At 54.1% G+C, this 14438-nt stretch overlaps 1 protein-coding gene across 1 annotated transcript; it reads left to right on the top strand.

The window, feature by feature from the left end:
* The first annotated feature begins 3594 nt into the window (after positions 1-3594).
* HSP90AA1 (heat shock protein 90 alpha family class A member 1) lies at positions 3595-9506 on the top strand. The gene is made up of 11 exons (XM_055304449.1): positions 3595-3754; positions 4208-4369; positions 4483-4849; positions 5193-5326; positions 5604-5924; positions 6128-6293; positions 6501-6691; positions 6803-6950; positions 7145-7413; positions 7775-8108; positions 8369-9506. Exons 2-11 carry the CDS (start codon positions 4208-4210, stop codon positions 8476-8478), a joined length of 2202 nt encoding a protein of 733 aa, XP_055160424.1. The 5' UTR covers positions 3595-3754; the 3' UTR covers positions 8479-9506.
* The last annotated feature ends 4932 nt before the right edge of the window (positions 9507-14438 follow it).

The following is a 14438-nucleotide window of genomic DNA, read 5'->3' on the forward strand; positions in this document are numbered from 1 at the left end:
GAAGCAGGCTCCATGCACTGGGAGCCCGACGTGGGACTCGATCCCGGGTCTCCAGGATCGCGCCCTGGGCCAAAAGGCAGGCGCCAAACTGCTGCGCCACCCAGGGATCCCTATTATTATTTTTAAATATTTTATTTATTTATTTATTCATGAGAGATTCAGAGAGAGAGGCAGAGACACAGGCAGAGGGAGAAGCAGGCTTCATGCAGGACCCACTGAGCCACCCAGGTGCCCCTGAACCTATTTATACAAGGGGATTGGCCCTGGTAGGAGGCCAGTCGAGGTGGGAAGGGACCCAAGGGGGCTGAACATCCACTGGGATATTAATGAAAAGAAAAAGAAAGGGAATGGTGTCCAGGCCAAAGGAACAGCATGTGCACAGCCCTCTGGGCTAGTTCGCAGAGTGAAGTTTAAAAAGATGACAGGGTGGGGCACCTGGGCAGCTCAGCAGGTGAGCATCTGCCTTCGGCTCAGGGCGTGATCTCAGGGTCCTGGGATCAAGTACCGCATCAGACTCCCTGCATGGAGCCTGCTTCTCCCTCTGCCTGTGTCTCTGCCTCTGTGTCTCTTGTGAATAAATGATTTTTTACAATAAATAAGTAAAAAATAAAAAGATGACAGGGAGCACAGAGAGCAGAGACAAATAGGAGGGTGGGGTGTCCTGCGGGGGCCGTAAGCCTGGGTAAGGCGATGGTCTGTCTTTCTTCGGGAATGCCGGGTGTCCGTGAGGGTTTGGGGAGGTTGTGGAAGAGAGCATTGCTAGGATGGGATCTGTGTTCTCGAAGGCCAACCTGGCTACAGGGCGGAGACGGGCGCAGTCAGGGAGCTACGGAGGTGTAGGTGAGCTGCTGGTGGTGGTGGCAGCGGCTGTGGGGGAAGGAAGTGGAGCATGAAGGGGGAAAAGAAGCAGATGGCTTCAAGAGGTATTTAGGAGGCGGAAATGGCAAGGCTCCTGCCAGATCCCCCGTGGGGATGCTTGGGGGTTCTAGAGGGTTCTAGAAGGTGGTGGTGTCATCACTTGATAGCCAGTCCTGGAAGAAGAGCAGGTAAGTGGGGCAGAGAGCTCAGTGTCCAGGTGTGGCACTAGGCTCCTCTGTGCACCATCTGCAGCAAGACATCATCCCAGGAGCTCCAGAGAAAGGCTCAAAAGGGGGCAAGTGTGCAGGGACCGAGGCCGGGGAGGAGCAGCCCGCAGGCAGGAGGACCGCAGCGGGTGGGGGGGGGGGGAGGCACAGGCCTCAGGGAAGGCGCGGTGCTTACCCTGGAATGTAGTCACCGGTCAGGGGCGTGGGGCGGGGGCAGGCCGAGAAGGTTCTAAGGCGGGCGGGAGAGCGCGGGAAGCCCGGAGGCCCGGCGGGAGGGGCTGTTAGAACTGGGCCAGCTGGGGAAGGGAGCTTTCCGGAGCGGCCCTGGGGCAAGTTTGTGGAGCGCAGGCTGGGGAAGGCTCTGGAAGCGGAGAGGTTCACAGCTGGGGCTCTGAATGGCCCACCTACAAGAAATCCTAAACTTCCAGGATCAGGACAAAAGTGGGGTGGAAAGGGAGAAGCGGGGCAGGCGCCCCGGTCCGCGGGGCAGGGGTGCGGCTGGCGGGCGCGGGGTGCAGGTGCAGGGCCCGCACGCCCCACGCTCCCCCTCCTCCCCACCCCGCCTCCAGCCCAGGTTGCAGGGAAAACCCGCCGGCGAGGGCTGCCAGGTGCAGCTGGGGGCAGAAACGCAGCTACCAGGTGCCTCAGCAAACGCACAACGCCCGCCTCCCCTGCCCACGTGGCTGGAAGTTTCCGTCCTGTTTTTCCGATGTGAATGCTCGTTAGGAAGCCCTGCGTTGATTTCACACAGTCCTGATGGGTGCCCAAGCCCCAGTTTGAAAACCCTGTTCCTGGAAATGCTGGGTTTCCCCGGAGAGGAGGGGTGAAGGAGGGTTCAGACAGGTTTGTTTACAACGTAAGGAGCTTCCAGATTGTTCGTGGGGGGCTGGGTAGTGGAGGCTGGAGTATTGGGAGGAGCTGGAGGAGGATCAATGGTGGGAGGAGCTAGCGACAAAGGAGCCCAAGGCACGGCGAGGTTTATGGGAACACGCGGAGCTCCAGGCCGGGGGTGGGAGTGGGGTCCTCAAACATGAAGCCATGTGGTGTCTAAGGGCCCCTCTCCTCCGAGATTCTCGGGTCTCTCATCTGCCATTGTTCTTTAGAAACTGGCTTTTGGAGAGTTAATCCCCCCAAAGGTGAGCTAGATGCTTCCCATGAAGACCCCAAATTATGAAAAATGGGCAGTAAAGAAGATGGACTTTACAAAATCGCGGCAGGTGTGCTGTGTGAGCACGCAGTAGTTCAGTGATCCTGGAACTCCAGGCTAGTGCCAAGGACAGGGTTTTAGGGCAACCCAAAGGCAGGTAGGGCGATAGGTATTAAGGAGGGCGCTTGAGATGAGCGCTGGGTGTGGCTACATGGGTGATGAATCACTGCACTCTCCTAAACACGGGCGCACAGCAGGTAGAAATCCCCAAAGGATGGAGAATTTGGGGGTCTGTGTGGCCACTTCAGAACTTTCCCTTGCCCACGGTGCACCCTAAAAGAAGGACCAGCCCCCAAATCCAAGCAGCGGCCTGCAGGTCTGGAGATTCCGCTGCCAAGGGGGCAGGCAGGGATGCCCCTCGTCCCGCCCTCAGGACCGGCCCCCTGGAGGTCCCTGGGGCTCCCCTGGTCCAAACATCCCCCCGCGGTCCGGGGCTCCCCCCAGGCCAAGGCAGAAACCAGGGATTGCGCACAGGCCGGCCCCCGCCCCACACGCGGCCAGGGGCTGGCGTCTCCGCACCCCTGAAGCAGGCCTGGCAGGCACCTGTTGCCCCACTTCCAGGGCTCTGAACCCAGAATCGCTGCCCCGGCCAGAGAGATGGAGCGCCCTACACCTGACCCCCAGTCCCAGCCTCTCTGATCGCCGCCCGGGCGTTCAGATGCGGGGCGACCCCGCTCCGCTCCTCGAGCCCCTGGATCCGCCCTCCCAGCCAGCACCTGCCCCTGCCCCTGCCCCGGGTGCAGACCCCGACTGTGACCCCTGGATCCGCCCGCCCAGCCCCGTACCTGCCCCGGGTGCAGACCCCGACTGTGACCCCTGGGTCCGCCCTCCCAGCCCCGCACCTGCCCCGGGGCCCCGGGTGCAGCCCCCGACTGTGCCCCTGGATCCGCCCTCCCAGCGCTGCCCCTCCCCGGGGCAGCCCCCGACTGTGCTGGGGCGGCCGTGCGCGGGGGCCCCGAAGCGTGCACACTACGCTGGTGGGGGACACGGTCTGGGAGCACCGCGCTCCCGCGGCGGAAGCAGCGAGGGCGGCCTGGGAGGCGCCAGTGCGCCCGCGCGCCTCGCTGGCGGCGCAGGGCCGGGGTGGGGGCAGGGCCCCGGCGCGAGCCGCGCTGCAGACGGCGGCCCCGGACGGCGCGAGACCTTCGCGAGAGTTCCGGGCTGCGCCGGCGCACTGAGGCCGGCGCGGGGACGCGCGGGGCGGCGTCGGGGGTGGGGCGCTCGGGGCGAGCCCGCGCGCGGCCGGGAGAGGGGCGGGGCCGCGGCCAGGGCGCAGGCGCAGGCGCGCGGCCGCGGCGGCGGTTGGGGAGGGTTCTTCCGGAAGGTTCGGGAGGCTTCTGGAAAAGGCGCCGCGCGCCGGGCGGGCCCGCGTCTATATAAGGGAAGCGCGGGGGCGGCGCGCCAGTTGCTTCTGCGTCCTGGTGCTGCGTCGTCGCGGAGCCCGTGCGGTCCTGTAGCCGAGGTGAGGGGGCGGTCCGGGGGGGTCCCCGGAGGGCGCCGGGGGTCGGGCCCCGCGGGGTGGGGGGGCCGCGGCGCGGGGGGGGCCTCCTGGAGCCTCCGGGCCCCGCGGGGCGGCGCGGCCGAGCGCTCGGCGGGGGAGGCCTCGGGCCTACTGCGGCCTCGACCCCGACCCCCGCGGGCGGGACCCCGGGCGGCCGGGCCGCAGCGCCGGGGGCGCGGGGGGCGCGGGGGGCGCCGGGGGCGGGGGGCGCTGGGCGGGGGGTCCCCGCGGGCCTGCGGCGCCCGGCGGCGGCGTGCGCACGGCCCTCGTTGTCGCAGCTGGAAATGAGGTCATCCTTTGTCGGCGGCCCCCGGCTCGGGCCCGGCGGGTGCGGGCCTGCGGAAGGACCGGGCTGGGGGCGCGGGGGCGGGGGGGGGGGACGGGGGCGCCTAACCGGCCCCGCGGCCCTTGCAGATGCCGGAGGAAACCCAGACCCAGGATCAGCCGATGGAGGAGGAGGAGGTGGAGACGTTCGCCTTCCAGGCGGAGATCGCCCAGTTGATGTCCCTCATCATCAACACGTTCTACTCGAACAAGGAGATCTTCCTCCGGGAGCTGATTTCCAACTCGTCGGACGTAAGTGGGGCTGCCGGGGAGCGGGGGTCGCGGCCTGCGGCGGAGCCCTCCCCTCCTCCCCTCCCCCGCTCCCCGGGAGCGCCCGACTCAACCGCTCGCTGCTTGCTTAATAGGCTTTGGACAAAATCAGATACGAGAGCTTGACCGATCCCAGTAAGCTAGATTCTGGGAAGGAGCTGCACATTAACCTCATTCCGAACAAGCAAGATCGAACCCTTACCATCGTGGACACCGGCATTGGCATGACCAAGGCCGACCTGATCAATAACCTGGGTACCATCGCCAAGTCGGGGACCAAGGCGTTCATGGAGGCTTTGCAGGCTGGCGCAGATATTTCCATGATTGGCCAGTTTGGCGTCGGGTTTTATTCTGCCTACCTGGTGGCTGAGAAAGTGACGGTGATCACCAAGCATAACGACGACGAGCAGTATGCCTGGGAGTCTTCGGCTGGAGGGTCGTTCACGGTTAGGACGGATACAGGTGCGCATCAGAACGGCTTCCTGGGTCACTCGGTCGTGGGGGCGGAGGGGAGGGGGCTGGAGATGCTGTGGGATTGGCAAAAACGTGTTTGCTCCCTCCTGTCCTGGAGGGAGCGGGGTGGTGGCACGTAGCACGTGACTGTAGCAAGGAGCCTCTGGTTTCTGCAGTCAGGTCAGGTGGTGAACTGCTCTGGTATAACTAAACCCCACGTGGTAAAGTTGCTCTGAAATTGTTGCATGTGGTGTGGAGAGCGGGATTGTGGAGTTTTTTTTTTTTTTTTTAATCCCAGATACGTTAAATTTGCTCATTCAGATTGAAACTGAGTCCATTTACCCCTTTACAGGTGAACCTATGGGTCGTGGAACAAAGGTTATCTTGCATCTGAAGGAAGACCAGACTGAGTATCTGGAGGAGAGGAGGATAAAGGAGATTGTGAAGAAACATTCTCAGTTCATTGGCTACCCCATTACTCTCTTTGTGAGTGTCCACATGGGGTGTAGTAGAGTCTGAAACTAGTGAATTAAAATTACTACTTATTAGATCTATGGATGAAAGATTTGAACTTGGCATTGACTTGATTAGTGAGAAAAATTATGTCAATGTCCACACGGTGGTTTAGAGACATTAAATGTTGGCTGCTAAATACTTGTTACTTCGGTATTTTAGGCTTTGGTGTAAGTGCCCACGCTGCATTCAGAGCGTGTTTCAGCTCCAGGATGCAGAGGTGATGTGATTTTTGCCTTTTCTTTGGAAGGTGGAGAAGGAACGTGATAAAGAAGTCAGTGACGATGAGGCTGAAGAAAAGGAGGAGAAAGAGGAAGAAAAAGAAAAGGAAGAGAAAGAGTCTGATGACAAACCTGAAATAGAAGATGTTGGTTCGGATGAGGAGGAGGAGGAAAAGAAGGATGGAGACAAGAAGAAAAAGAAGAAGATCAAGGAGAAGTACATTGACCAGGAAGAGCTGAACAAAACCAAGCCTATTTGGACCAGGAACCCTGACGACATCACCAACGAAGAATATGGGGAATTTTATAAGAGCTTGACCAATGACTGGGAAGATCACTTGGCAGTGAAGGTGAGCACCCAGTGCTTTAGACCTAGTCTACCCTCCAGGTCACCTGAGGTGGTTGGGGTGTGGGTGCTGCCTAGGGCTTGGTCATTCCAGCCCTGAAAGTGCTGGAAGTTCTGGGACAGAGCCTGTGGGTGGTCAGGCAAGGTAGCCGTCAGGGACGGTTGGTTGCAGTGTCCCTTGATGACTTCCCGTGTATATTTTTACAGCATTTTTCAGTTGAAGGACAGCTGGAGTTCAGAGCCCTTCTCTTTGTGCCAAGACGTGCTCCCTTTGACCTATTCGAGAACAGAAAGAAAAAGAACAATATTAAGCTGTACGTTCGCAGAGTTTTCATTATGGATAACTGCGAGGAGCTGATCCCCGAGTATCTGAGTAAGTGTGGCTAGATGGGAGGCTCTGTCCCGCCCCGTGGTGAATCTCTTCTGGATTTGAGTTTCAAGCATTTGGGGCACGAGATTGTCTTTGGGTTTTGTTTTTGTTGTGTTGTTGTTTTTGTTTTTTTGGGTTTTTTTTTTTTTTTGCGTTTATGTATTTGTAGGTTTCGTTTTTAGGATGACTTTGTGTTTTTTTTTTTTCCAGACTTCATTAGAGGTGTGGTGGACTCTGAAGATCTTCCTCTAAATATTTCCCGTGAGATGTTGCAGCAAAGCAAAATTTTGAAAGTTATCAGAAAAAATTTGGTCAAAAAGTGCTTGGAACTTTTCACCGAACTGGCTGAAGACAAAGAGAACTACAAAAAGTTTTACGAGCAGTTCTCGAAAAACATCAAGGTAGGTGTAAAACACATTTGATCCTTAGGAGTGGTTGTCCTTGTGTTTTGTCAAATTTTAAGCGATTTTTTTTCAATGCAGAGAAAATTCAAAGCTAATGTTCTCTTCTAGCTGGGAATACATGAAGATTCTCAAAATCGGAAGAAGCTGTCAGAGCTGTTAAGGTACTACACATCGGCTTCTGGTGATGAGATGGTTTCTCTCAAGGATTATTGCACTAGAATGAAGGAAAACCAGAAACACATCTATTACATCACAGGTAAGAACAGGTGTACAATCGGCTTATTCTTACACACACGTGCCTTACACGTCAGTCTGTAGGGACTAGCCTAGGCAGGACCATGTGGGCTGGGCTCCCTTGTGTGGTTAGGTCTGGCTAGACCAAGTACAAGTCTAAAGGAAATGAAACTATTTCCTATTAAAGTTCTGTTAACTTTTCTACCTACACCTCAGGTGAGACCAAGGACCAGGTAGCAAACTCTGCCTTTGTGGAGCGTCTTCGGAAGCATGGCCTGGAAGTGATCTATATGATCGAACCCATCGATGAGTACTGTGTCCAACAGCTTAAGGAATTTGAGGGGAAGACATTGGTGTCAGTCACCAAAGAGGGTTTGGAACTTCCAGAAGACGAAGAAGAGAAGAAGAAACAGGAGGAGAAAAAAACAAAGTTTGAAAATCTGTGCAAGATCATGAAGGACATCTTGGAGAAAAAAGTAGAAAAGGTGTGTGAGAACAGTGCTTCAGTGTGCCTGGGTCTCCTGCTGGTGGGCTGTTCTGTGGAGTGCCCGTGGGGGTTTCCCAAGCTTCTCCATAGGTTTTTCTTAATTTCTATACAAATAGAAAATTAGGTTTTTCTACTTTGAGAAAACTCAACAGTTTTTGTTAAGACCTGGGAAGAGTTAGGATGTGGAGGAAGAAAGTTCTAGGTACCTAAGTTTGTAGGTGGTGTTTCTTGATTCGTGAACACAGTACTTGGAGTCCTTAGGTTTCATTTTAATAAAGCGGATAGAGGTACTGAAAAATGAGAAGTTAGAACAGCAGAATCTTCCCAGGTCCATTTCTCACCTCATGCTTTGGTTACAGGTGGTCGTGTCAAACCGATTGGTGACCTCCCCGTGCTGCATTGTCACAAGCACATATGGCTGGACGGCAAATATGGAGAGAATCATGAAGGCCCAAGCCTTAAGAGACAACTCCACCATGGGTTACATGGCAGCAAAGAAGCACCTGGAGATAAACCCTGACCACTCCATCATCGAGACCTTACGGCAGAAGGCAGAGGCCGACAAGAATGACAAGTCTGTGAAAGATCTGGTCATCCTGCTCTATGAAACCGCTCTCCTGTCCTCCGGCTTCAGTCTGGAAGATCCCCAGACACATGCTAACAGGATCTACAGGATGATCAAGCTTGGGCTCGGTAAGCTTCCCATGATGCAGTGGTGTGTGACCTTTGGCTCCTGAAACAATACTGGGGGGTGTCAGACCCGGTTTGGGTGACCTCTTAAAGTTTTCTCCTAAGGATGTTATAGGGCTTTTTGATCAGAAAGGCTAAAAAACGGAAGTGGTTTTCACCCCCAGGGAATTGCTCAGCCTTTGAAGTTAGGTATAGGCCCACTGTTAGGCTCATTAATTAGCTGGCTTCGGGAAATTCAATGAGAGGGCTTTGTGTCCAAACAGGTATCGACGAAGACGACCCCACAGCTGATGATAGCAGTGCTGCAGTGAGTGAGGAGATGCCGCCCCTCGAAGGTGATGACGACACGTCACGCATGGAAGAAGTCGATTAAGTGCTGTCCTGAGAATTACTTGTATATGTATTCAATACTTTATCTTCATTCCCTCTGATAATATATTTTCAAGGATGTTTTTCTTTATTTTTGTTAACATTTTAAGAATCTGTAAGGCATGACAATATAGCTACTTAAGGGGAAGATAAGATTTCTTTCTGTTTGAGTGTGATACTGTGACGTGTAGGAACTAAAGCTCGGCTAGTTTTTCTTTCCTAGTCCCATGCTGGCTTATTTTAACCGGACAAGGTAACCTATGTTGTAAGGTGTACGTAACCTAATGTTAGCCGTGTGGTCTCAAGTGTGGATTCCGTAGTAAGACCCAAGTGTTTTTGTCACTGAGGTGTTCCGAGTTGTACTTTGATATGTAAAAGAAGAAATACTGGTTAAAACAACTTTGACCTTCTAGGATCTACTTTTTAAACCTTCTGTCCCTTGTAGTTCTCAACTGCATGTACCAGGCCTCTAGAAACTATAGTGAAACTGAACCAACTGGATGGGAGTAGCCACGGATAGGGCTTGTTTTCCAAAGAAGAGCGTTGTTTAGAGTAGCGAAATTCTAAGCCTCCTTAGGCGTGTTGTAAAGCTGTTCAAGAAGTAACTCCACAAGTTTTGTGAGTGAAAATGTGTAGTGCTCAAGTCACATTCTGCTTTAAGAGGTTGTAACAAATACAAACAAATTAAAAAAAGTTCTGTGAAAATGTTTTGTTTGGGGGGGGAGTGGGCATTCTAGATGACAGGGCAGCCGCAGGATGTAAAAACTTTAGTGTTGGCATGTGTTAGGGATGAGGGAGGTGGCAGACGTTGACGCCCTGAAGTCTTAGCGACCTTGCAGTGTGGGCTCCAGTGACAGCCGCGGGGTGGTGAGCATACTGGGGAGCGTCCCACAACGTGCATCCTCTGTGTCCTGTGTTCCAGTTCCTCACAGATAATTATTTTCTTCTTAGGGTTTTCATGTCCAAGCTGCTTTTTTTTGTAGTATTTGTAAAACCTGCTTTATGTCCTAAATATAGTTCCTTAATACCTCAGCCTCCTGAATATCTGAGTTCTTTACCAAATCTCCTTACTGCCGCCCCACCTGAAATCCTTACTCCCTGGTTCTTTACTGAGTCTCAGGTGAGCTCTGTGGAGGGGTGGCTGAGACTCCTGTGAGCAGCAGGTGCTGAGGTGGGGGAGCTTGAGCTCAGGTGTGTGTTTTTTGTTTTTTTTTAAAGATTTTATTAGTGAGAGACCCTAGACACAGAGGGAGAAGCAGGCTCTATGCAGGGAGCCTGACCTGGGACTCGATCTGGAACTCCAGGATCAGGCCCTGGGCTGACAGCAGGTGCCAAACCGCTGAGCCTACCAGGCTGCCCCTTGAGCTCAGGTTTTAAGAACCAACCAGCTTGGGGCAGGGGCAGCAATGGCCAATCCTAAAATAGCATGTTCCTGGGAAGTGGGTGGTGGTAGCAGGTCTGACTTGGAGGCTAAGGTCCCATCTAAGCCATGACCGTGTTAACCTGGGGGAGCGGGCTGGGAGAGAACTTGGGAGCCTTGTGTCCTGGGGGGCGAGGCTGGTTCCCTGGCGCTCTGCAGGCCCTGAGTGCTTGGTGAGTGGTAATCCGTTAATCAGTAAAGCCCTCTCAGAGGTACCCTCCTCAGCCACACAGGAATTGTTTCCGTTTCAGGGGTCGTGTTTTGAGTCCAGGTTCACTTCCAAGGCCCAGTCTTTCTACCGTTCTTAGACATGCTACCACCCAAGAGGAAGTGTGAGGTTTACCAGAAAACGAATGCCAAGAAGGGCAAAGGGGAAGTTTGTTCCATGTTCCCGGAGTCCAGTGAGAATGCTGAAGGTTGCTGTAGACCCGTGAGGGAATCCACGGAGGACCCGTGCGAGTGACCTCCCCACTGAGTCTGAGCACCTGAAGCGGATCAGCATGTACCAACCGTGCATCTGGAGCCATCACCCAGGTAGCCTGCTTGGAACCTGGGCCAAGAGATGGACGCTAGACACTGTAGGGGGGGGGAGTGGAGCCAGCTGACGCGAGACCATGGTAGCCTCAACTCGTGGTGCTTCACCCCTCCTGAAACTGGTGCGGTCCCGTTGAGGAGGGCAGAGGAGTGAAGGCTCCCAGCTACGGGCCCTCCGCGGGGAGGCGACCAGCAAGGCAGCTGCAGAGCTGCAGTGAGAATGCTGGACTCCAGCAACGTCCTTAAGTTCAACATACAGAAACCTCCTGAACTTCCGTCACCGTCCCAAGAGTTGTCACATCTTTCAAAAGTAATTCAGGGGCATCTGGGGGCCTTAGTGGTTTGTGCAGCCTAAGTGGCTGGCTCTTGATTTTGGCTCAGGTCATGACCCTCAGTCATGACATCAAGGCCCGAATCAGGCTCAAGGGGGAGTCTACTTGTTCTCCCCTTTCCCTCTGCCCCTGCCCCCAGCTCACTCTCTTAAAAAGAAATTATTCATAGTAGTGTACCGAATAGACACCTTTTTTTTTTTCTTTTGAAGATCTTATTTATTCATGAGAGACAGGCAGAGGGAGAAGCAGGCTTCATGTAGGGAGCCCGATGTGGTACTCGATCCTGGGACCCTGGGATCACGCACTGAGCCACCAGGGCTGCCCAATAGAAACATTTTTTTTTAATTTTTTTTTAAGATTTTATTCATGAGAGACACACAGAGGGAGGCAGAGATACAGGAAGAGGGAGGAGAAACCGGCTCCATGCAGGGAGCCCCATGTGGGACTTGATCCCAGGATCACGACCTGAGTCAAAGGCAGACGCTCAACCACTGAGCCACCCAGGCGCCCCTAGAAACCTTTTTTTAAAGGTCTTTGCAGGACCTGTTGACAACCAAAAAAGCTGCTGAGTGGAATTGGGAGACGAGAGCGTGAGAGCGCGCTCCTGGCTCTGGATTCTTGTCAGAAGTCTTAGCATTCGGTGAAGAAACAGACCCAACAAACTCCATACTCTGATACCATTTTTTAAGTTTTATTTACTTGAGTGAAAATGAGCGGTGGGGAGTGGCAGGAGAGAAGCAGAGTCCCCGCTGAGCAGGGAGCCCCCTGAGCTGAAGGCAGGCGCTTCACCGCCTGAGCCACCCAGGCGCCCCCAGTTGCATCTTCATACAGTTCTAGGAAAGGCAGGAGGTGGGCAATAGGTTGCCCAGGGCCAGAAATCCTGGTGGGGATTGACTGCAGAGGGCCAAGAGGGGGATCTGGGGGGGGGGGGCAGTCAGAAGCCTGATGAAGTGATGACTGCAGTGACTCTTAAAATCCACGGATGGATCTTAAAATTGGGTGGATCTTAATGGTGTGTGTAAAATAGCAAATGAAAACAAGCATGGGGGGCACTTGGCTAGCTCAGAAAAGCAAGTGACTTTTGAGTTCAAGCCCCACGTTGAGCGTAGAGATTACTAAAATATATATATATATATGGAAGGTGGTCTAATGGTGTTCAGAAGCGACCTTGAGCGAGTCACTGGGCCTCCCACGCCTCCGACCTGGATTGAAAATTAGAAACGATGCTTGGAGGAGCTGTCCTGGCACTTTCTAGGGAGTCGGCTTCACAGATGCCACTTTTACTTGCAAGGACGCTCCTCTTCTCAGGGCCGTTCCTTCCTGTCCTAGGAGCTCTCCGGTACCACACACTCCTCTGGGTGTAACCAAGCTGTTTCTCCATGACCTCTGCCCTCCTCATCTCTCAGTCTTGCCAGTTTTTAGTAATTCCTCCCAGGCACCTATTCACTGAGTTTGTATGCAAAGCCACCAAGAACTTAGCCCAGTCTGGCTCCATGGCCACACTGAAGAAACGGCGTCATGGCGGAAGGCCAGCTACGCCATGGCACCAGCATGAAGGAAGGCCTCGGACTCCCGCTGTGGCACCAGCACAGCAAGGCTGGGCTCTGCTGGTGAGGCAAGGTCTGGGGAAGCTTCTAGGAGGGGCGTCCTGCTGACATAATGCTGACCTGATCTCCACAAAGGAGAGGGGATGAGAGTGCGTGACCAGGTTTGAGACCCTGGACATGCGGCCTGCGGATGGGACCCGTACACAGGCCGAGTGAGGAGAGAGCTGGCGGGGTGACAGTGGGTAACCACGGACCCTGGACACTGGTCATTAGCCATGGCCTGGACGGAGCCTCTGGCCGCCAATGCACCTGGTGGGAAGGCGGTAGCCCGTGGGCAGCCTCTTCAGAATGGGCCTGTGCCCACTTCTTGAGTGAAGTGTCCTACCGGGAACTGGTAGGGCGGTTCCACCATCTTGTTCCTTGAGTGGCCTCATCTTTGTCCCCGGTGGCCCTTACTCCGCACTAGCCCGTGTCCCACCTGCAGAGGGAGGCCAGTGGAGGGTGAGAGCTCGCCAGCTTCCCCTCGGCCGTCTCCCTGTACCTGCCAGGGACCCAGCGCAGGGATGAAGGTGCCAGGCTTGGCTCTGCTTCCTAGGATGGCAGTTCAAGGCAGAGCCCATCCGACTGGTCCTGAGTTTGAATTACGGACGTTCACGATCCCAAATGTGTAGGGCGGAGCATCTGGCCGGTGGCGGGCAATCAAACATTTGTTGATGGATTGGCCAGAGCACTGTAGTTTGCAAACACTAAGTTTCTAACTTCTTCCATCTTTTTCTAAGTTTTATTTTGGAATTCCCTGAACATGCGCAACAGTAGAGGGAGAGAGACTAAGTGTTGATGAGGACGTGCAGGAATCGGAACTCCACACGGCCGCCCGGGATGTGGAGCGGTGCTTTTCTGGAAGACAGTCGGGCAGTTCCTCTAAAAATTAAACAGACTTACCACGGAGTCCAGCGACTCCACCACTAGGCGCCTGCCCAGGAGAGATGAAAACGTCCACAAAAACGCGCGCACACATTTTCATAGCATTATTCATAAAAGCCAAAAGGTGGGAACAACCCACATGTCCATCAACAGATGAGCAGAGAAACCAAGATGTGGTGACCTGTACAATGGAGTATTCTCCCAAATATGTGTTCTTGCCATAAAGAGAGCTGTATCCATGCCACTCTTTGATGAAACTCGACAATATGCTAAGTGAAAAAAATCCAGTCACAAGGGGATCCCTGGGTGGCTCCCTGGGGGGCTCAGCAGTTTAGCGTCTGCCTTTGGCCCAGGGTGTGATCCTGGAGTCCCGGGATCAAGTCCCGTGTCGGGCTCCTTGCATAGAGCCTGCTGCTTCTCCTGCCTGTGTCTCTGCCTCTCTCTCTCTATCATGAGTGAGTAAATAAAATATATATATTTTAAATCCAGTCACAAAAGGCCACCGGTTTGTTGTATGATCCCATTTATATGAAATTTCCAGAGCAGGCAAATCCATGGAGACAGAAGATGCATGGTTGCCAGGGATGCAGGGAGGCGCTGAGGAGTGACTGCTAACGGGCACAGAATTTCTTGAGATGATCAGAATGGTCTGAAATTGTGATGGTTGCATAAAATGCTCTCAAGTCTTTAAAACAAATAAGGACAGGGACGCCTGGGGGCCCCTGGTTTGGCATCTGCTTTCGGCCCAGGGCGTGATCCCGGAGCCCCGGGATCGAGTCCCACGTCGGGCTCCCTGCATGGAGCCTGCTCCTCCCTCTGCCTGTGTCTCTGCCTCTCTGTGTGTGTCTCTCATGAATGAATAAATAAAATCTTAAATAAATAAGTAGATGAACTGTATCGTATATGAATTTTAACTCAAAGCCATTATTTTTTTCAAAGCTGGTAGTTTTACTTTTTAAAAAATTTAAGAGTGAGCACACCAGCAGGGGAAAAGGCCAGAGGCAGAGGGAGAAGCAGACTCCTCACTGAGCAGGGAGCCTGATGCAGGGATGGATCCCAGGACCCTGAGATCGTGACCTGAGCCAAAGGTGGACACCCAACTGACTGAGCCACCCAGGCGCCCCTATTTATCTTATTTTTAAAAAGATTTTATTTATTCATGAGAGACACAGAGAGAGGTAGAGACACAGGCAGGAGGAGAAGCAGG

The sequence above is a fragment of the Nyctereutes procyonoides genome, unplaced genomic scaffold, assembly GCF_905146905.1.
Source record: "Nyctereutes procyonoides isolate TBG_1078 unplaced genomic scaffold, NYPRO_anot_genome, whole genome shotgun sequence".
In the NCBI taxonomy this organism is placed as follows: domain Eukaryota; kingdom Metazoa; phylum Chordata; class Mammalia; order Carnivora; family Canidae; genus Nyctereutes; species Nyctereutes procyonoides.

Coding starts and splice junctions, on each gene's coding strand:
- HSP90AA1 (XM_055304449.1), top strand. CDS start 4,208: ATGCCGGAGGAAACCCAGACCCAGGATCAGCCGATGGAGGAGGAGGAG. Junction 5,925..6,127: donor AAGATCACTTGGCAGTGAAG/GTGAGCACCCAG, acceptor ATATTTTTACAG/CATTTTTCAGTTGAAGGACA. Junction 6,294..6,500: donor GCTGATCCCCGAGTATCTGA/GTAAGTGTGGCT, acceptor TTTTTTTTCCAG/ACTTCATTAGAGGTGTGGTG.